Source organism: Myotis myotis, unplaced genomic scaffold (assembly GCF_014108235.1).
Source record: "Myotis myotis isolate mMyoMyo1 unplaced genomic scaffold, mMyoMyo1.p scaffold_m19_p_1, whole genome shotgun sequence".
NCBI lineage: Eukaryota > Metazoa > Chordata > Mammalia > Chiroptera > Vespertilionidae > Myotis > Myotis myotis.
The window spans coordinates 149,604,610-149,617,163 of NW_023416313.1; the positions used below are offsets into that span (position 1 = coordinate 149,604,610).

The following is a 12,554-nucleotide window of genomic DNA, read 5'->3' on the forward strand; positions in this document are numbered from 1 at the left end:
GCCATCCCTCCCTTGCTGGCCAACCTCCTACATCCCTCCCTGGCCCCAATTGTGCAATGGTGGGGTCCCTCAGCCTGGCCTGCGCCCTCTTGCAATCCAGGACCCCTTGGGGGATGCCAGAGAGCCAGTTTCAGCTCGATCTTGCAGGCCAGGCTGAGGGACCCTACTGGTGCATGAATTCGTGCACAGGGCCTTTAGTTATATATAGAGATAATCTTTGAGGAAACGCGTTGAAGGCTAAGTGGGTCATGGTTACATAGTTTCAAATTTGTTCTTTGGAATCATGAGGTGGGTGTGAGTGGTGTTTTTTTTAATTTTTTGACCATTTATTATTTTGTTATTTAGGTTAAAAACGTACACAGGGTGGGGCAGGCAGGCAGAGGGGCTGAGCAGGGATCAGGCAAGCAGGCACACAGGTGAGTGGTTAGGAGCCAACGGTCCCAGATTGCGAGAGGCAGTCGGACATCCCCCGAGGGGTCCCTGATTAGAGAGGGTGCAGGCCGGGCTGAGGGTGAACTCCCCTCCCGTGCATGAATTTCATGCATCGGGCCTCTAGTAATAAATAATAATATAAGAATAAACTGTTTCACCTACTCACAACTGTGAGAAAAATGACAGTAGTGCAAAAGAGTGGACACTATCAAAGTCTTCCAGCCGAAACCGGTTTGGCTCAGTGGATAGAGCGTCGGCCTGCAGACTGAAAGATCCCAGGTTCGATTCCGGTCAGGGGGATGTACCTGGGTTGCGGGCACATCCCCAGGGGGTGTGCAGGCGGCAGCTGATCGATGTTTCTCTCTCATTGGTGTTTCTAACTCTCTATCTCTCTCCCTTTCTCTCTGTAAGAAATCAATAAAATATATTTAAAAAAAAAAAAAAAGTCTTCCAGTCTAGATCCCAGCCTCACAGTACCCCAATTCTTTTCCCCAGAGGTAATTGCTGTTACCATTTTTTTCATGTGTTTTTCCCGAAATATTCTTTCTTTTCATGAGCACTCTATTTCTACATCCACTTAATATTAGTATTCCATACCTACTCTTCTGTACTTTGCTTTTATTCCCCCAATACTTCTCAGAAATTGCCCTTTATCTGAAAAGATAGACTTAGCCCATTCTTCTCTCCACCCTCATTTTATTTTAAAACATAGATTATTTAATGAAGTTCCATGTTCCATCACCTCAGAGTTTCCTTAAACCCTCTTGCAGTCAGTCCACCCCTCCCCCATAGGCAACCATTGTTCTGATTTCTAGTATCATAGACTAGCTTAGCCTGTTCTTGAACTTCATAATATGTACTTCTGAGTCTCACTAATTTCAGCATATTTTTGAGATTTGTTAATGTTGTTGAATATATTAGTAGTTCATTCTATTTTTTTCTTGAGAAATATTTTAGTTTCTGTCCATCCTCTTGATGGACATTTGGGTTGTTTCCAGTTTGGTGCTATTATGTGCCATGTCCCTCAATGACAGATGGCACCCCTGGAGCTATTATGAATAAAGCTTCCATGAAGTCTTAGTCTAAGTATTTTGTGGATACAGGTTTGCATATCTCATAGCTAAACACCTGGGAATGGAATAGACTGTAGGGTAAACATATGATCATATCCTATATAATCCTATATAATAAAAGGGTAATATGCAAATAGACCGAATGACAGAACAACCAAACAACCAATCAAAGCGTAATATGCTCATGATATGGTAAGGCTGCTCAACCACTGCTGTGATGTACACTGACCATCAGGGGTCAGACAGTCGATGGATCTGCTAGTCGCTATAACATGCACTGACCACCAGGGAGCAGATGCTCCAACTGGTAGGTTAGCTTGCTGCTGGGGTCTGGCCGATCGGGACTGAGCAAGATGGGCGGGACACTCCCTGGAGCCCTCCCGCAGCCCCTCCCCGGCCCAGTCGTGCACTGGTGGGGTCCCTCAGCCTGGCCTGCACCCTCTCGCAACCTGGGACCCCTTGGGGGATGTCAGAAAGCTGTTTCAGCCTGATCCCACAGGTCACTCCCCTTGGGAGGGCGCTGGATGCAGGGCTCATGGCTGGTGAGTGCTGCTGCAGCAGCACACAAGCCTCTCCCAATCGGGACTGATTGGGCACGAGCCACTGCGGCCGGCACAGTGGGGCCAGGATGAGTGGGACCAGCAGGTAGGAGCTGCAGGCGGCATTGGGCCGTGCGTTTCAGCCTGATCCCTGCAGGCCACCCAGAAGGACCCCACCCGTGCATGAATTTGTGCACTGGTCCTCTAGTAACTTTATAAGAATTTACCAGCTTCCAAAGTGATTGTGTCATTTTACACTTTCACTAGTAATGAGAGTTCCACTTCCACATCTTCAACATTTGGTATTGTAAATGTACCCCATTCTTTTTAAATAGTTTAATAGTGTTCCATTTGTTTATTATTTTACTTTTATTGTTAATGCTATTACAGATGTCCCCACCTCCTCCCAGACCCCACACTCCTCCCTCTGGCCCTCACAACACAGTTGTCTGTGTCCATGAGTTATGCATATATATTATTGACTCTTGTCTTTACCTTTTTTTCATTCAGTATGCCCCACCCATTTCCTCTCTCAAATCTGTCGGTCTGTTCCATGTACCCATGCTTCTGGTTCTATTTTGTTCCTCATTTTATTTTGTTCATTAAATTAAATTCCACATATAAGTGAGATCAAATGATATTTGTCTTTCTCTGACTGGCTTATTTTGCTTAGCATAATAATCTCCAGGTCAATCCATATTGTCGCAACGGATAAGAGTTCTTTTTGTAGCCATATAGTATTCCATTGTGTATATGTACCACATCTTTTCTATCCATTCTTGTGTTGATGGGCACTTGGGCTGTTTCCAATCTTGGCTTTTGTAAATAATGCTGCTATGAACACAGGAGTGCATATATTCTTTCTGATTAGTGTTTTGGGATTCTTAGGATGTATTCCCAGAAGTGGGATCGCTGAGTCAAAAGGCAGTTCCCTTTTTAATTTTTTGAGAAACTCCATATTGTTTTCCACAATGGCTGCATCAGTCTGCATTCCCACCACAGCGCACTAAGGCTTCTTTTCTCCACATCCACACTTGTTTATTGATTTCTTTTTTTATTATTATTATTTTATTTTTGATTAATTAAATCTTTATTGTTCAGATTATTACATTTGTTCCTCTTTTTTCCCCCCATAACTCCCCTCCACCCAGCTCCCACCCCACCCTCCTCCCTCGCTCCCCACCCACTGTCCTCATCCATAGGTGCACAATTTTTGTCCAGTCTCTTCCCTCACCCCCACACCCCTTTACCCCCCAAGAATAGTCAGTCTACTCCCTTTCTATGCCCCTGATTCTATTATAATCACCAGTTCATTCTGTTCATCAGATTATTCACTTGATTTTCAGATTCACTTGTTGATAGATGTGTATTTGTTGTTCATAATTTGTATCTTTACCTTTTTCTTCTTCTTCCTCTTCTTAAAGGATACCTTTCAGCATTTCATATAATACTGGTTTGGTGGTGATGAACTCCTTTAGCTTTTTCTTATCTGTGAAGCTCTTTATCTGACCTTCAATTCTGAATGATAGCTTTGCTGGATAAAGTAATCTTGGTTGTAGGTTCTTGGCATTCATCACTTTGAATATTTCTTGCCACTCCCTTCTGGCCTGCAAAGTTTCTGTTGAGAAATCAGCTGACAGTCGTATGGGTTCTCCCTTGTATGTAACTGACTTTCTTTCTCTTGCTGCTTTTAAGATTCTCTCTTTGTCTTTTGCTCTTGGCATTTTAATGATGATGTGTCTTGGTGTGGTCCTCTTTGGATTCCTTTTGTTTGGGATTCTCTGCGCTTCCTGGACCTGTAAGTCTATTTCTTTCACCAGGTATGGGAAGTTTTCTGTCATTATTTCTTCAAAGAGGTTTTCAGTATCTTGCTCTCACTCTTCTTCTGGCACCCCTAAAATTCAGATGTTGGTACACTTGATGCTATCCCAGAGGCTCCTTACACTATCTTCGTATTTTTGGAATCTTTTTTCATTTTGCTTTTCCAGTTGGGTGTGTTTTGCTTCTTCGTATTTCAAATCTTTGACTTGATTCTTGCTATCCTCTAGTCTGCTGTTGGGAGTCTGTATAATATTCTTTATTTCAGTCAGTGTATGCTTAATTTCTAGTTGGTCCTTTATCATAACCTCGAAGGTCTCATTAGATTTCTTGTAGGTCTCATTAAGTTTATCGGCAGTTTCTAGAAAATTCTTGAAAAACCTTAAAAGTGTGGTTTTGAACTCTATATCAAGTAGTTTGCTTTCCTCCATTTCTGTCATTTGTGTCCTTTTTCTTTGTCTCTGCATTTTTTATGCTTCCCTGTGTTGATAAAGTGGTTTTCTGTGCTAAGTGTCCTCTAGGGCCCAGTGGTTCAGCCTCCCCAATTACCTGAGGAGGACACTCTTGGTGCACCCCCTTGTGGTCTTTGTGCACAGTTTTGTTGTACTTAAGCCTTGATTGTTGTAGGTATCACTGAGAGGAATTGACCTCCAGGCCAATTGGCTGTGAGAATCAGCTGTGTCTTGTTTGTTGATTTCTTGATGATCGCCATTCTTACAGGTGTGAGGTGATATGCCTTTGTAGCTTTAATTTGCATCTCTCTGATAATTTGTGACTTTGGGCACTTTTTTTATGTCTACTGGCCATTTGTATGTCCTCTTTAGAGAAGTGTCTATTCAAGTTCTTTGCCTATTTTCTAATTGGATTATTTGTCTTCTGGGTGTTGAGTTTTATAGGTTGTATCATATGTATCATTGGCGAATATGTCCTCCCATATATGTTCTCTTTTCATTTTACTCTGCAAAAGCTTTTTCTTTGATGTAGGCCTGTGTGTTTATTTTTTTGCCCTCATTTCCCTTACGCTAGGAGACGTATTGGCAAAAATATTGCTACGAGAGATGTCAGATTTTACTGCCTGTGTCTTCTAGGATTTTTATGTGTTGTTTTTTTTAACTTACATTTAAGTCTTTTATCCATTTTGAGTCCAGATCATCTGAGGTCTGTGCTCCAGGAATGTTGCTTGTGGGTTATGTGCACCCCCAGTTGTAGTTGTGTCTTGTTGACAGTATTCCATTTTTTGACTATGCCATAATTTGTTTAACCAATTCTCTAGTTTTCTATAAGTAATGTTACAAAATTTGTACACATGTACAAATTCATCTGTAGGGTAATATTTTTGAAGTGGAATTGCTGGATCAAAGGATATTGTCAAATTTTCTTCTATAGAGGCCATGCCCATGTATACTCTCACTAACAGTGTATGAATTCCTGTGCACCTCTGGGTTGCTGGTTTGATTCCCAGTCAGGGCACATGCCCTCGTTGTGGGCTCAATCCCCCATATGGGGCATTCAGGAGGCAGCCAATCGATGTTGCACTCCCACATCAATGTTTCTCTCTCTCTCCCTTCCTCTCTAAGAATCAACTTAAAAATCTTTAAAAAATAAAATGAGATCCCTATAAAAAATTCTTTATTCTTAGGAAACGTATCATATAGTATTTTCTGCATTAGTTTTTTTCTTTGAATATATATTTTTTTATTTTAGAAAGGGAGGGAAAGGGAGAGATAGAAACATCAATGATGCTAGAGGATCATTGACTGGCTGCCTCCTACATGCCCCTTACTGGGGATGGAGCCTGCAACCTGGGTATGTCCCCTGACTGGGAATGGGAACTGTGACCTCCAGTTCATAGGTTGACAGTCAACCACCAAGCCACACTGGCTGGGCTGCATCAGTTTTATTATTTGTCTCAACTTTGTTTATAATGGATTATATAGAAATGTGTCTCTGTTTTACTATTAAATCTTCGATCCTTTTGTAATTTTTTTCTTCCATCCTAGATGCTAGCCATTTGTTTTCAATACCATTTATAAAATAAATATCTACTTTTGCCTCACTGATTAGAAGTGTTATTTTTACCATGTTCTTAATCCCCATAAATATTTTAGTCTAATTTGGGCACTATTTAATTGACTTTTTTTTTTTAATTAAATCTTTATTGTTCAGATTATTACATTTGTTCCTCTTTTTCCCCCCCCATAACTCCCCTCCTCCCAGTTCCCGCCCCACCCTCCGCCCTCACTCCCCACCCACTGTCCTCTTCCATAGGTGCACGATTTTTGTCCAGAGTCTTTCCGCATCTCCCACACCCCTTTTCCCCCCAAGAATAGTCAGTCCATTCCCTTTCTATGTCCCTGATTCTATTATGATCACCAGATTATTTATTCACTTGATTCTTAGATTCGCTTGTTGATAGATGCATATTTGTTGTTCATAATTTGTATCTTTACCTTTTTCTTCTTCTTCCTCTTCTTAAAGGATACCTTTCAGCATTTCATATAATACTGGTTTGGTGGTGATGAACTCCTTTAGCTTTTCCTTATCTGTGAAGCTCTTTATCTGACCTTCCGTTCTGAATGATAGCTTTGCTGGATAAAGTAATCTTGGTTGTAGGTTCTTGGCATTCATCACTTTGAATATTTCTTGCCATTCCCTTCTGGCCTGCAAAGTTTCTGTTGAGAAATCCGCTGACAGTCGTATGGGTATTCCCTTGTAGGTAACTCGGTTTCTTTTTCTTGCTGCTTTTAAGATTCTCTCTTTGTCTTTTGCTCTTGGCATTTTAATGATGATGTGTCTTGGTGTGGTCCTCTTTGGATTCCTTTTGTTTGGGGTTCTCTGCGCTTCCTGGACCTGTAAGTCTATTTCTTTCACCAGGTGGGGGAAGTTTTCTGTCATTATTTCTTCAAATAGGTTTTCAATATCTTGCTCTCTCTCATCTTCTGGCACCCCTATAATTCTGATGTTGGTACGCTTGAAGCTGTCCCAGAGGCTCCTTACACTATCTTCGTATTTTCGGATTCTTTTTTCATTTTGCTTTTCCAGTTGGGTGTTTTTTGCTTCTTCGCGTTTTGAATCTTTTACTTGATTCTTGCGCTCCTCTGGTCTGCTGTTGGGTGTCTGTATAATATTCTTTATTTCAGTCAGTGTATGCTTAATTTCTAGTTGGTTCTTTATCACAACATCAAGGGTCTCATTAGATTTCTTGAGGATCTCACTACATTTATCGGCGGTCTCACCAGTCTTTTCGAGGGCCTTACTAAGTTTATCGGCAGCTTCTAGACAGTTCTTGAGAGACCTTAAAAGTGTGGTTTTGAGCTCTATATCTTACATTTCTGACATTTGTGTCCTGTTTCTTTGTCTCCGCATTTTTTTATCTTTTCTTGGTTCACCCCCTTGTGGTCTTCGTGTGCAGTCTTGTAGTTAAGCCTTGATTGTTGTCGGTGATACCAGGGGTGATTTGACCTCCAGGCTAACTGGCTATGAGAGTCAGCTGTGTCTGCAGTGGGAGAGCTTCTGTGCTGGATCTCTAGGGCGGTGCTAATCTAGCCTTTGCCTGAGGCTATCCAGCAAATGGTTCTGCGCCGGGCTTGGGCGGGGCGGGTCCCCGGGGATCTACAGGGCGGGTGGAGCGAGCAGTTATGGCTGCTCTCAGTTCCGTCCCTAGGGGCTCTGCCTCTCAGAGTCCCGGCAACTGCTGCAAACCTCGGAGAGAAAGCTGCCTTCGAGTTCTGACCGAAGCCAGATAGTCCCGCTTCTCCCGTTTGAGTCTGGGTCCCTAGAGACTTGCCGGGATCTGGAGCTCAGAGTCTGAAACTCCCTCCCAATTGAAAACAACAACCGCGCCCTCCGCCGCCAGCCCGCTCCGTGCGCGCACTCCGCACCTGAGTATTTCACTTCAGCACTGTGCCTCCTCTGAGTCTGGGTATGATATTCTCTTTCCTCCTAGTTGTAGAATTTCCACTCAGCCAGCCTTCCTGTGGTCCTGGATGATGCCTGTCCTGTCCTTTAGTTATATCTCTGAAGTGGTTGTTCGAGGCAGCAATCTCCGGCGTTAACCTATGCCGCCATCTTGGTTTCTGACTTGTTTATCTCTCCTTGGAAAGGTAGCAAGCTTTGTTATTAGTATAGCTTTATATTGTCCTTAATATCTGCTAAGGCCCCTTAGTACTTTTTCATATTTTTCCTGCTTACTCTTAAATGTTTATTTCTCCATTTGAATTTCAGAATCAACTTGTCTCATTAAAAATTTTATTAATCTTATTTTGTCAAATTTATGTTATTAGGGAGAATTAAGTGTTCTTTTTCCAGAATAGTATGTATTATTTATTCAAGTCTTCTCTGCGTCTTCCTATAATGTTTTAAAGTTTTAATCGTATAGATTTTATGTATTTTTACTAAATTGTATCCTGTAGATAATCTTTCTTTCATAGATTCATTATATTTTCTGGTTGTGTCTATGTAGGAATGCTATTAATGGACGCAGACAATAGGGGGTGAGGTTGAGGGCAGGATTTGGGGGATGGGGGGCAATGGAAGGATAAGGACACATTTGTAATACCTTAATCAATAAAGGGGGGGGAAGTTCAGTCTTACTTATATCTTAAAGTTTTGGATCCTATTATTTCCCAGTTAAATAAAATCCCAAAACTCCAAAGTAAAAAAACAACAACAAAAAAAACTGATTTTATGCCAAGCAAGTTTGCTCAATTTCAGAAGTTCTGCTTATAGTAACTCATTTGATTCATTTGTGTTTTCAAGTGATAGAGTTATGATTTAAAAATAATACTTTTATTTCTCCACATTTATTTAATTGTTTGTTGTTAATCCTCACCCCAGGATATTTTTCCATTGGTTTTTAGAGAGAGTGGAAGGGAGGGGGAGAGACAGAGAGAAAAACTTCGATGTGAGAGAGACATCAATTGGTTGCCTTCCGCACATGCCTGGATCAGGGCAGTGGATCAAGCCTGCCCGAGGTATGTGCCCTTGACTGGAATTGAACCCAGAACCCTTGAGTCTGCAGGCCGACACTCTATCCACTGAGCCTAACCGGTCAGGGCTCTTCTTCTTTCTTTAATTCTCACCCAAGGAGTGAGGGTATTTTTTTCATTGATTTTTAGAGTACAGTGGAAGAAGGAAGGAGGGGAAAGAGACACACACATCTATCTCTGTGAGAGAGGCACATTGATTGCCTCCCACACGTGCCTCACTAAGGGGAGGATCAGGTCTGCAACCCAGGTACATGCCCTTCACTGGGAATCAAACCCGCAACTCTCCTCTGCATGGGCTGATGCTCTAACCACTGAGAAAACCAGCCAGAGCAATTTTTCCCAGTTTTTTTTTTTTTTTTTATCATGATCTTTCAAGTATTGCTTAAATTATTTAATTTAAAATTTTTTTTATCTCCTGGCTGGCGTGGCTCAGTGGTTGAACATCAACCTATGAACCAGGAGGCCACAGTTCAATTTCCGGTCAGGGCACATACCTGGTTTGTGGGCTCGATCCCCAGTGGGGAGCATGCAGGAGGCAGCTGATCAATGATTCTTCCTAATCATTGATGTTTCTATCTCTCTCTCCCTCTCCCTTTCTCTCTGAAATCAATAAAAAATATATTTAAAAAATTTTTTATCAACCACTTGAAAGAATATAGTCAATCTAAAATATATTGATATGGAGAACACATGTAAGAAATATTGTTAACTAGAAAAATAAACAGGAGAACAATACATATGATTCTATTTAATAAAACAAAAACACTTTAAAATTAAAACTAAGAAACAAAATATTCCTTTTGTATCGTTGCACATCAGGGTTGTTCCTGGCATGAAGTACATTATATCCTGCAGACTAAGAGGCCTGTTTCATTTCCCAAAGCATTTTGCCAGTAATTCCCAGGTTTCTTTCAGTTTGATTCTGGTTCTTTGATAAAGCAATTCAGCAAAATATTATACTATATTCAGTACATAGAACAAAATTCATGGTTTGACAAATAAGCTTTTTATCTTCCTTTGGTTTGATTTTTTTCATGGGATTTTGAAGTCAAATTTAAGTATGACAATGAGCAAATAATTTTAAAGGTAATTTAATAATTTTGGCCTTTATAGAAGAGACGCTCAAACCGTCAAGTTAAGCGAAAAAAATATACAGAAGATCTGGATATAAAGATCACAGATGATGAAGAAGAAGAAGAAGTGGATGTAACCGGTCCAATAAAAACTGAGCCTATCCTTCCTGAACCAGTGCAGGAACCAGATGGCGAGACTTTGCCTTCCATGCAGTTCTTTGTGGTAAGCTGTCTACTTAAGCAGTGTGTCAGGTTTGTCTAGCTGCTTGCTCACACTCTCTATTGACTGCACCTTCTGCTACAGGAGAATCCCAGTGAAGAAGATGCAGCCATTGTGGACAAAGTGCTTTCTATGCGGATTGTGAAGAAGGAGGTGAGGCCTCTATCTTCTTTTTTTTTGTAATTAAATTTATTGGGTTATAACAATGTATAAATTTCAGGTGTACCGTTCTATAATCTGTATATTGCATCATCCATACATTGTATTGTATGCTCAACACCCAAAGTCTAGTCTCCTTCTATCGCTATATACTTGACCCACTTCACCCTCTTCAACCTCTCCCTATGCCCTTCTCTTCTGGTAACTACCATACTGTTGTCTGTGTCTATGACTTTATTTGTTGCTTTCTGTTTCATATCCCACATATGAGGATCTTGCCCTTTTCTGTCTGACTTATTTCGCTTTGCATGATACTCTCCAAATCTATGTTATCCCATATGGAAGCCTCTTATCTGTCAACCAGTATTACATTCACAGGCTTTATTTAATGAGCACCTTTGGATGTCAGGATAATTGCTACAGTGTTGTTATAAGAAATGATCGAGGAATGTTAGTTCGAAAATAGGAACTGTCTTATTGCCTCTTCTTTTGCTTCTCTGTTTATAATGGGTAAAGGCTTATTTTTTTCCTATCACGACTTTAGTATTGAAGTACCAGGTTAGTTTTTTAATCCCTCAGTCAATAATATATTCTGGGAGCATTGATAGGAAGTTCTACCATGTATGGTTAAAATTAAAGGTTCTTTCTTTAACCAAATATTAATAACTGTAAATTTTTTCTTCTCAGCTTCCTTCTGGACAATATACTGAAGCTGAAGAATTCTTTGTCAAGTACAAGAACTAGTATGTGATCTGTGCAAAAATCTTTTTACCCCAAACTCCACAGGGTTGTAAAAAGTTCTCCTGTATAGTCTATCCTGGGTGGGAATGTGTCTCTTTTTTATAGTCTCCTAGCCCAAATTATTTTTAGTGAGGAAAAGTGGGTATTCAGAGAGAAGTTTAGGAATTGACATGACTGTTATGGTTTCCCGGCAGGAAGGTGGGATGAGGGTGGTTTCTGATCCCCCTTGATACTCAAAGTGTAATCCATGGATCAGCAGAATTAGCATCATTTGGGTGCTTGTTAGAAATGGGAACTTTTAAGCCCGCTTCAGACCAGGTTGTTTGTGTTCTGCAAATGCAAGTTTAAGAGCATGTCTCTGATTTAAGCTTGTAGTCATTATGTCGGCTTCTTGCTAATCTCCAAATCTCAAATAACAGCCTGTCAACTCCCCTTTTTTGCACGACGATTGACTCTTTCCATCCCCTTCAGTTCCTATCTGCACTGTGAATGGGCTACCATCTCCCAACTAGAGAAAGATAAGAGGATCCATCAAAAACTAAAGCGCTTCAAAACCAAAATGGCTCAGATGAGACACTTCTTCCATGAGGTAATTAGGAATAGGTATTGCCTACTTATTTTATAGAAACATAAATTACTGGGGTTATCAGCCTTGACTGGTTCTTTAAAAGACTTACAGTTGCTTTGTATACATGAGTATATGCATTGGATTTTGAACTTTCCTTAATTTTCCCATGCAGAGTTTGGCCAGGTCTAAATATGGTCGTCTAATTATAGGGTATTTTAATATTGACTTGCTTAGTAGTCATGAAGTATTTTCAACACGGATGATAAACCAGCCCCTGGTCTACTTGAGGCATTCTTATATCTATAATGCTGGTCTTCAGCAGTTGATGGTATCGGTAGCCGTAAGCAACCATATCATTAAGAGACTGCATTTATTTTCTCAAATTTCTAATCCAGTATAACTAGAAATAGTGATAAAGGAACTTTAATTTCCCATATATAGTGTTACTACTAAACACTGGAGCATGTGTAACGGTCTCTTTAGCCATATTTAGCTCTCCGTTTTGTTTTGAAAGTTTTGGTACATATCCCTTTGCCAAACTGGGATTTTTCATCTTTATATATTTATATAGAGTACTAAGTGCCTTGAGAGAAAGGATTATTTTTCCCAAAGCTTCTTAGAAATAAACGGGATAAGGTTCAGTAAAAAAAAGATTGAGAGACGGAATAATGTGTAGCTTTAGCTAAATAACAGTTCTGACTGAATATGTCTGATGAAGTTAACTTTATACCTCCAGGTTTGCCCATAAATGGATTATTTTCCACATTACCTAGGGCAAGTAGGACCATGCAGGCTTTATAATTTCTTTTTACATGAAAATAATAATAATTGGGTTGCGTTTTTCATCCATGTTCTTTTAAAGCCTAATTTGTGAAATGTACAATGGAGCTAATCCCATTCCAGCTGGTGTTAGATGTACAGTTTGTGACCATTGAACCGAGCT

General features: G+C 40.4%; 1 protein-coding gene across 12 annotated transcripts in view; it reads left to right on the top strand.

Annotated features, from left to right (window-relative positions):
• CHD8 (chromodomain helicase DNA binding protein 8) overlaps window positions 1-12,554 on the top strand; it is a 66,961-nt gene that overhangs the window by 26,395 nt on the left and 28,012 nt on the right. For all 12 annotated transcript variants that reach the window (XM_036356375.1, XM_036356393.1, XM_036356446.1 and 9 more), the window contains 4 exons: window positions 9,964-10,146; window positions 10,228-10,296; window positions 10,990-11,045; window positions 11,515-11,632. In XM_036356375.1, the coding sequence (XP_036212268.1) occupies window positions 9,964-10,146; window positions 10,228-10,296; window positions 10,990-11,045; window positions 11,515-11,632 (426 nt within the window). The remainder of the gene's footprint in view (window positions 1-9,963; window positions 10,147-10,227; window positions 10,297-10,989; window positions 11,046-11,514; window positions 11,633-12,554) is intronic.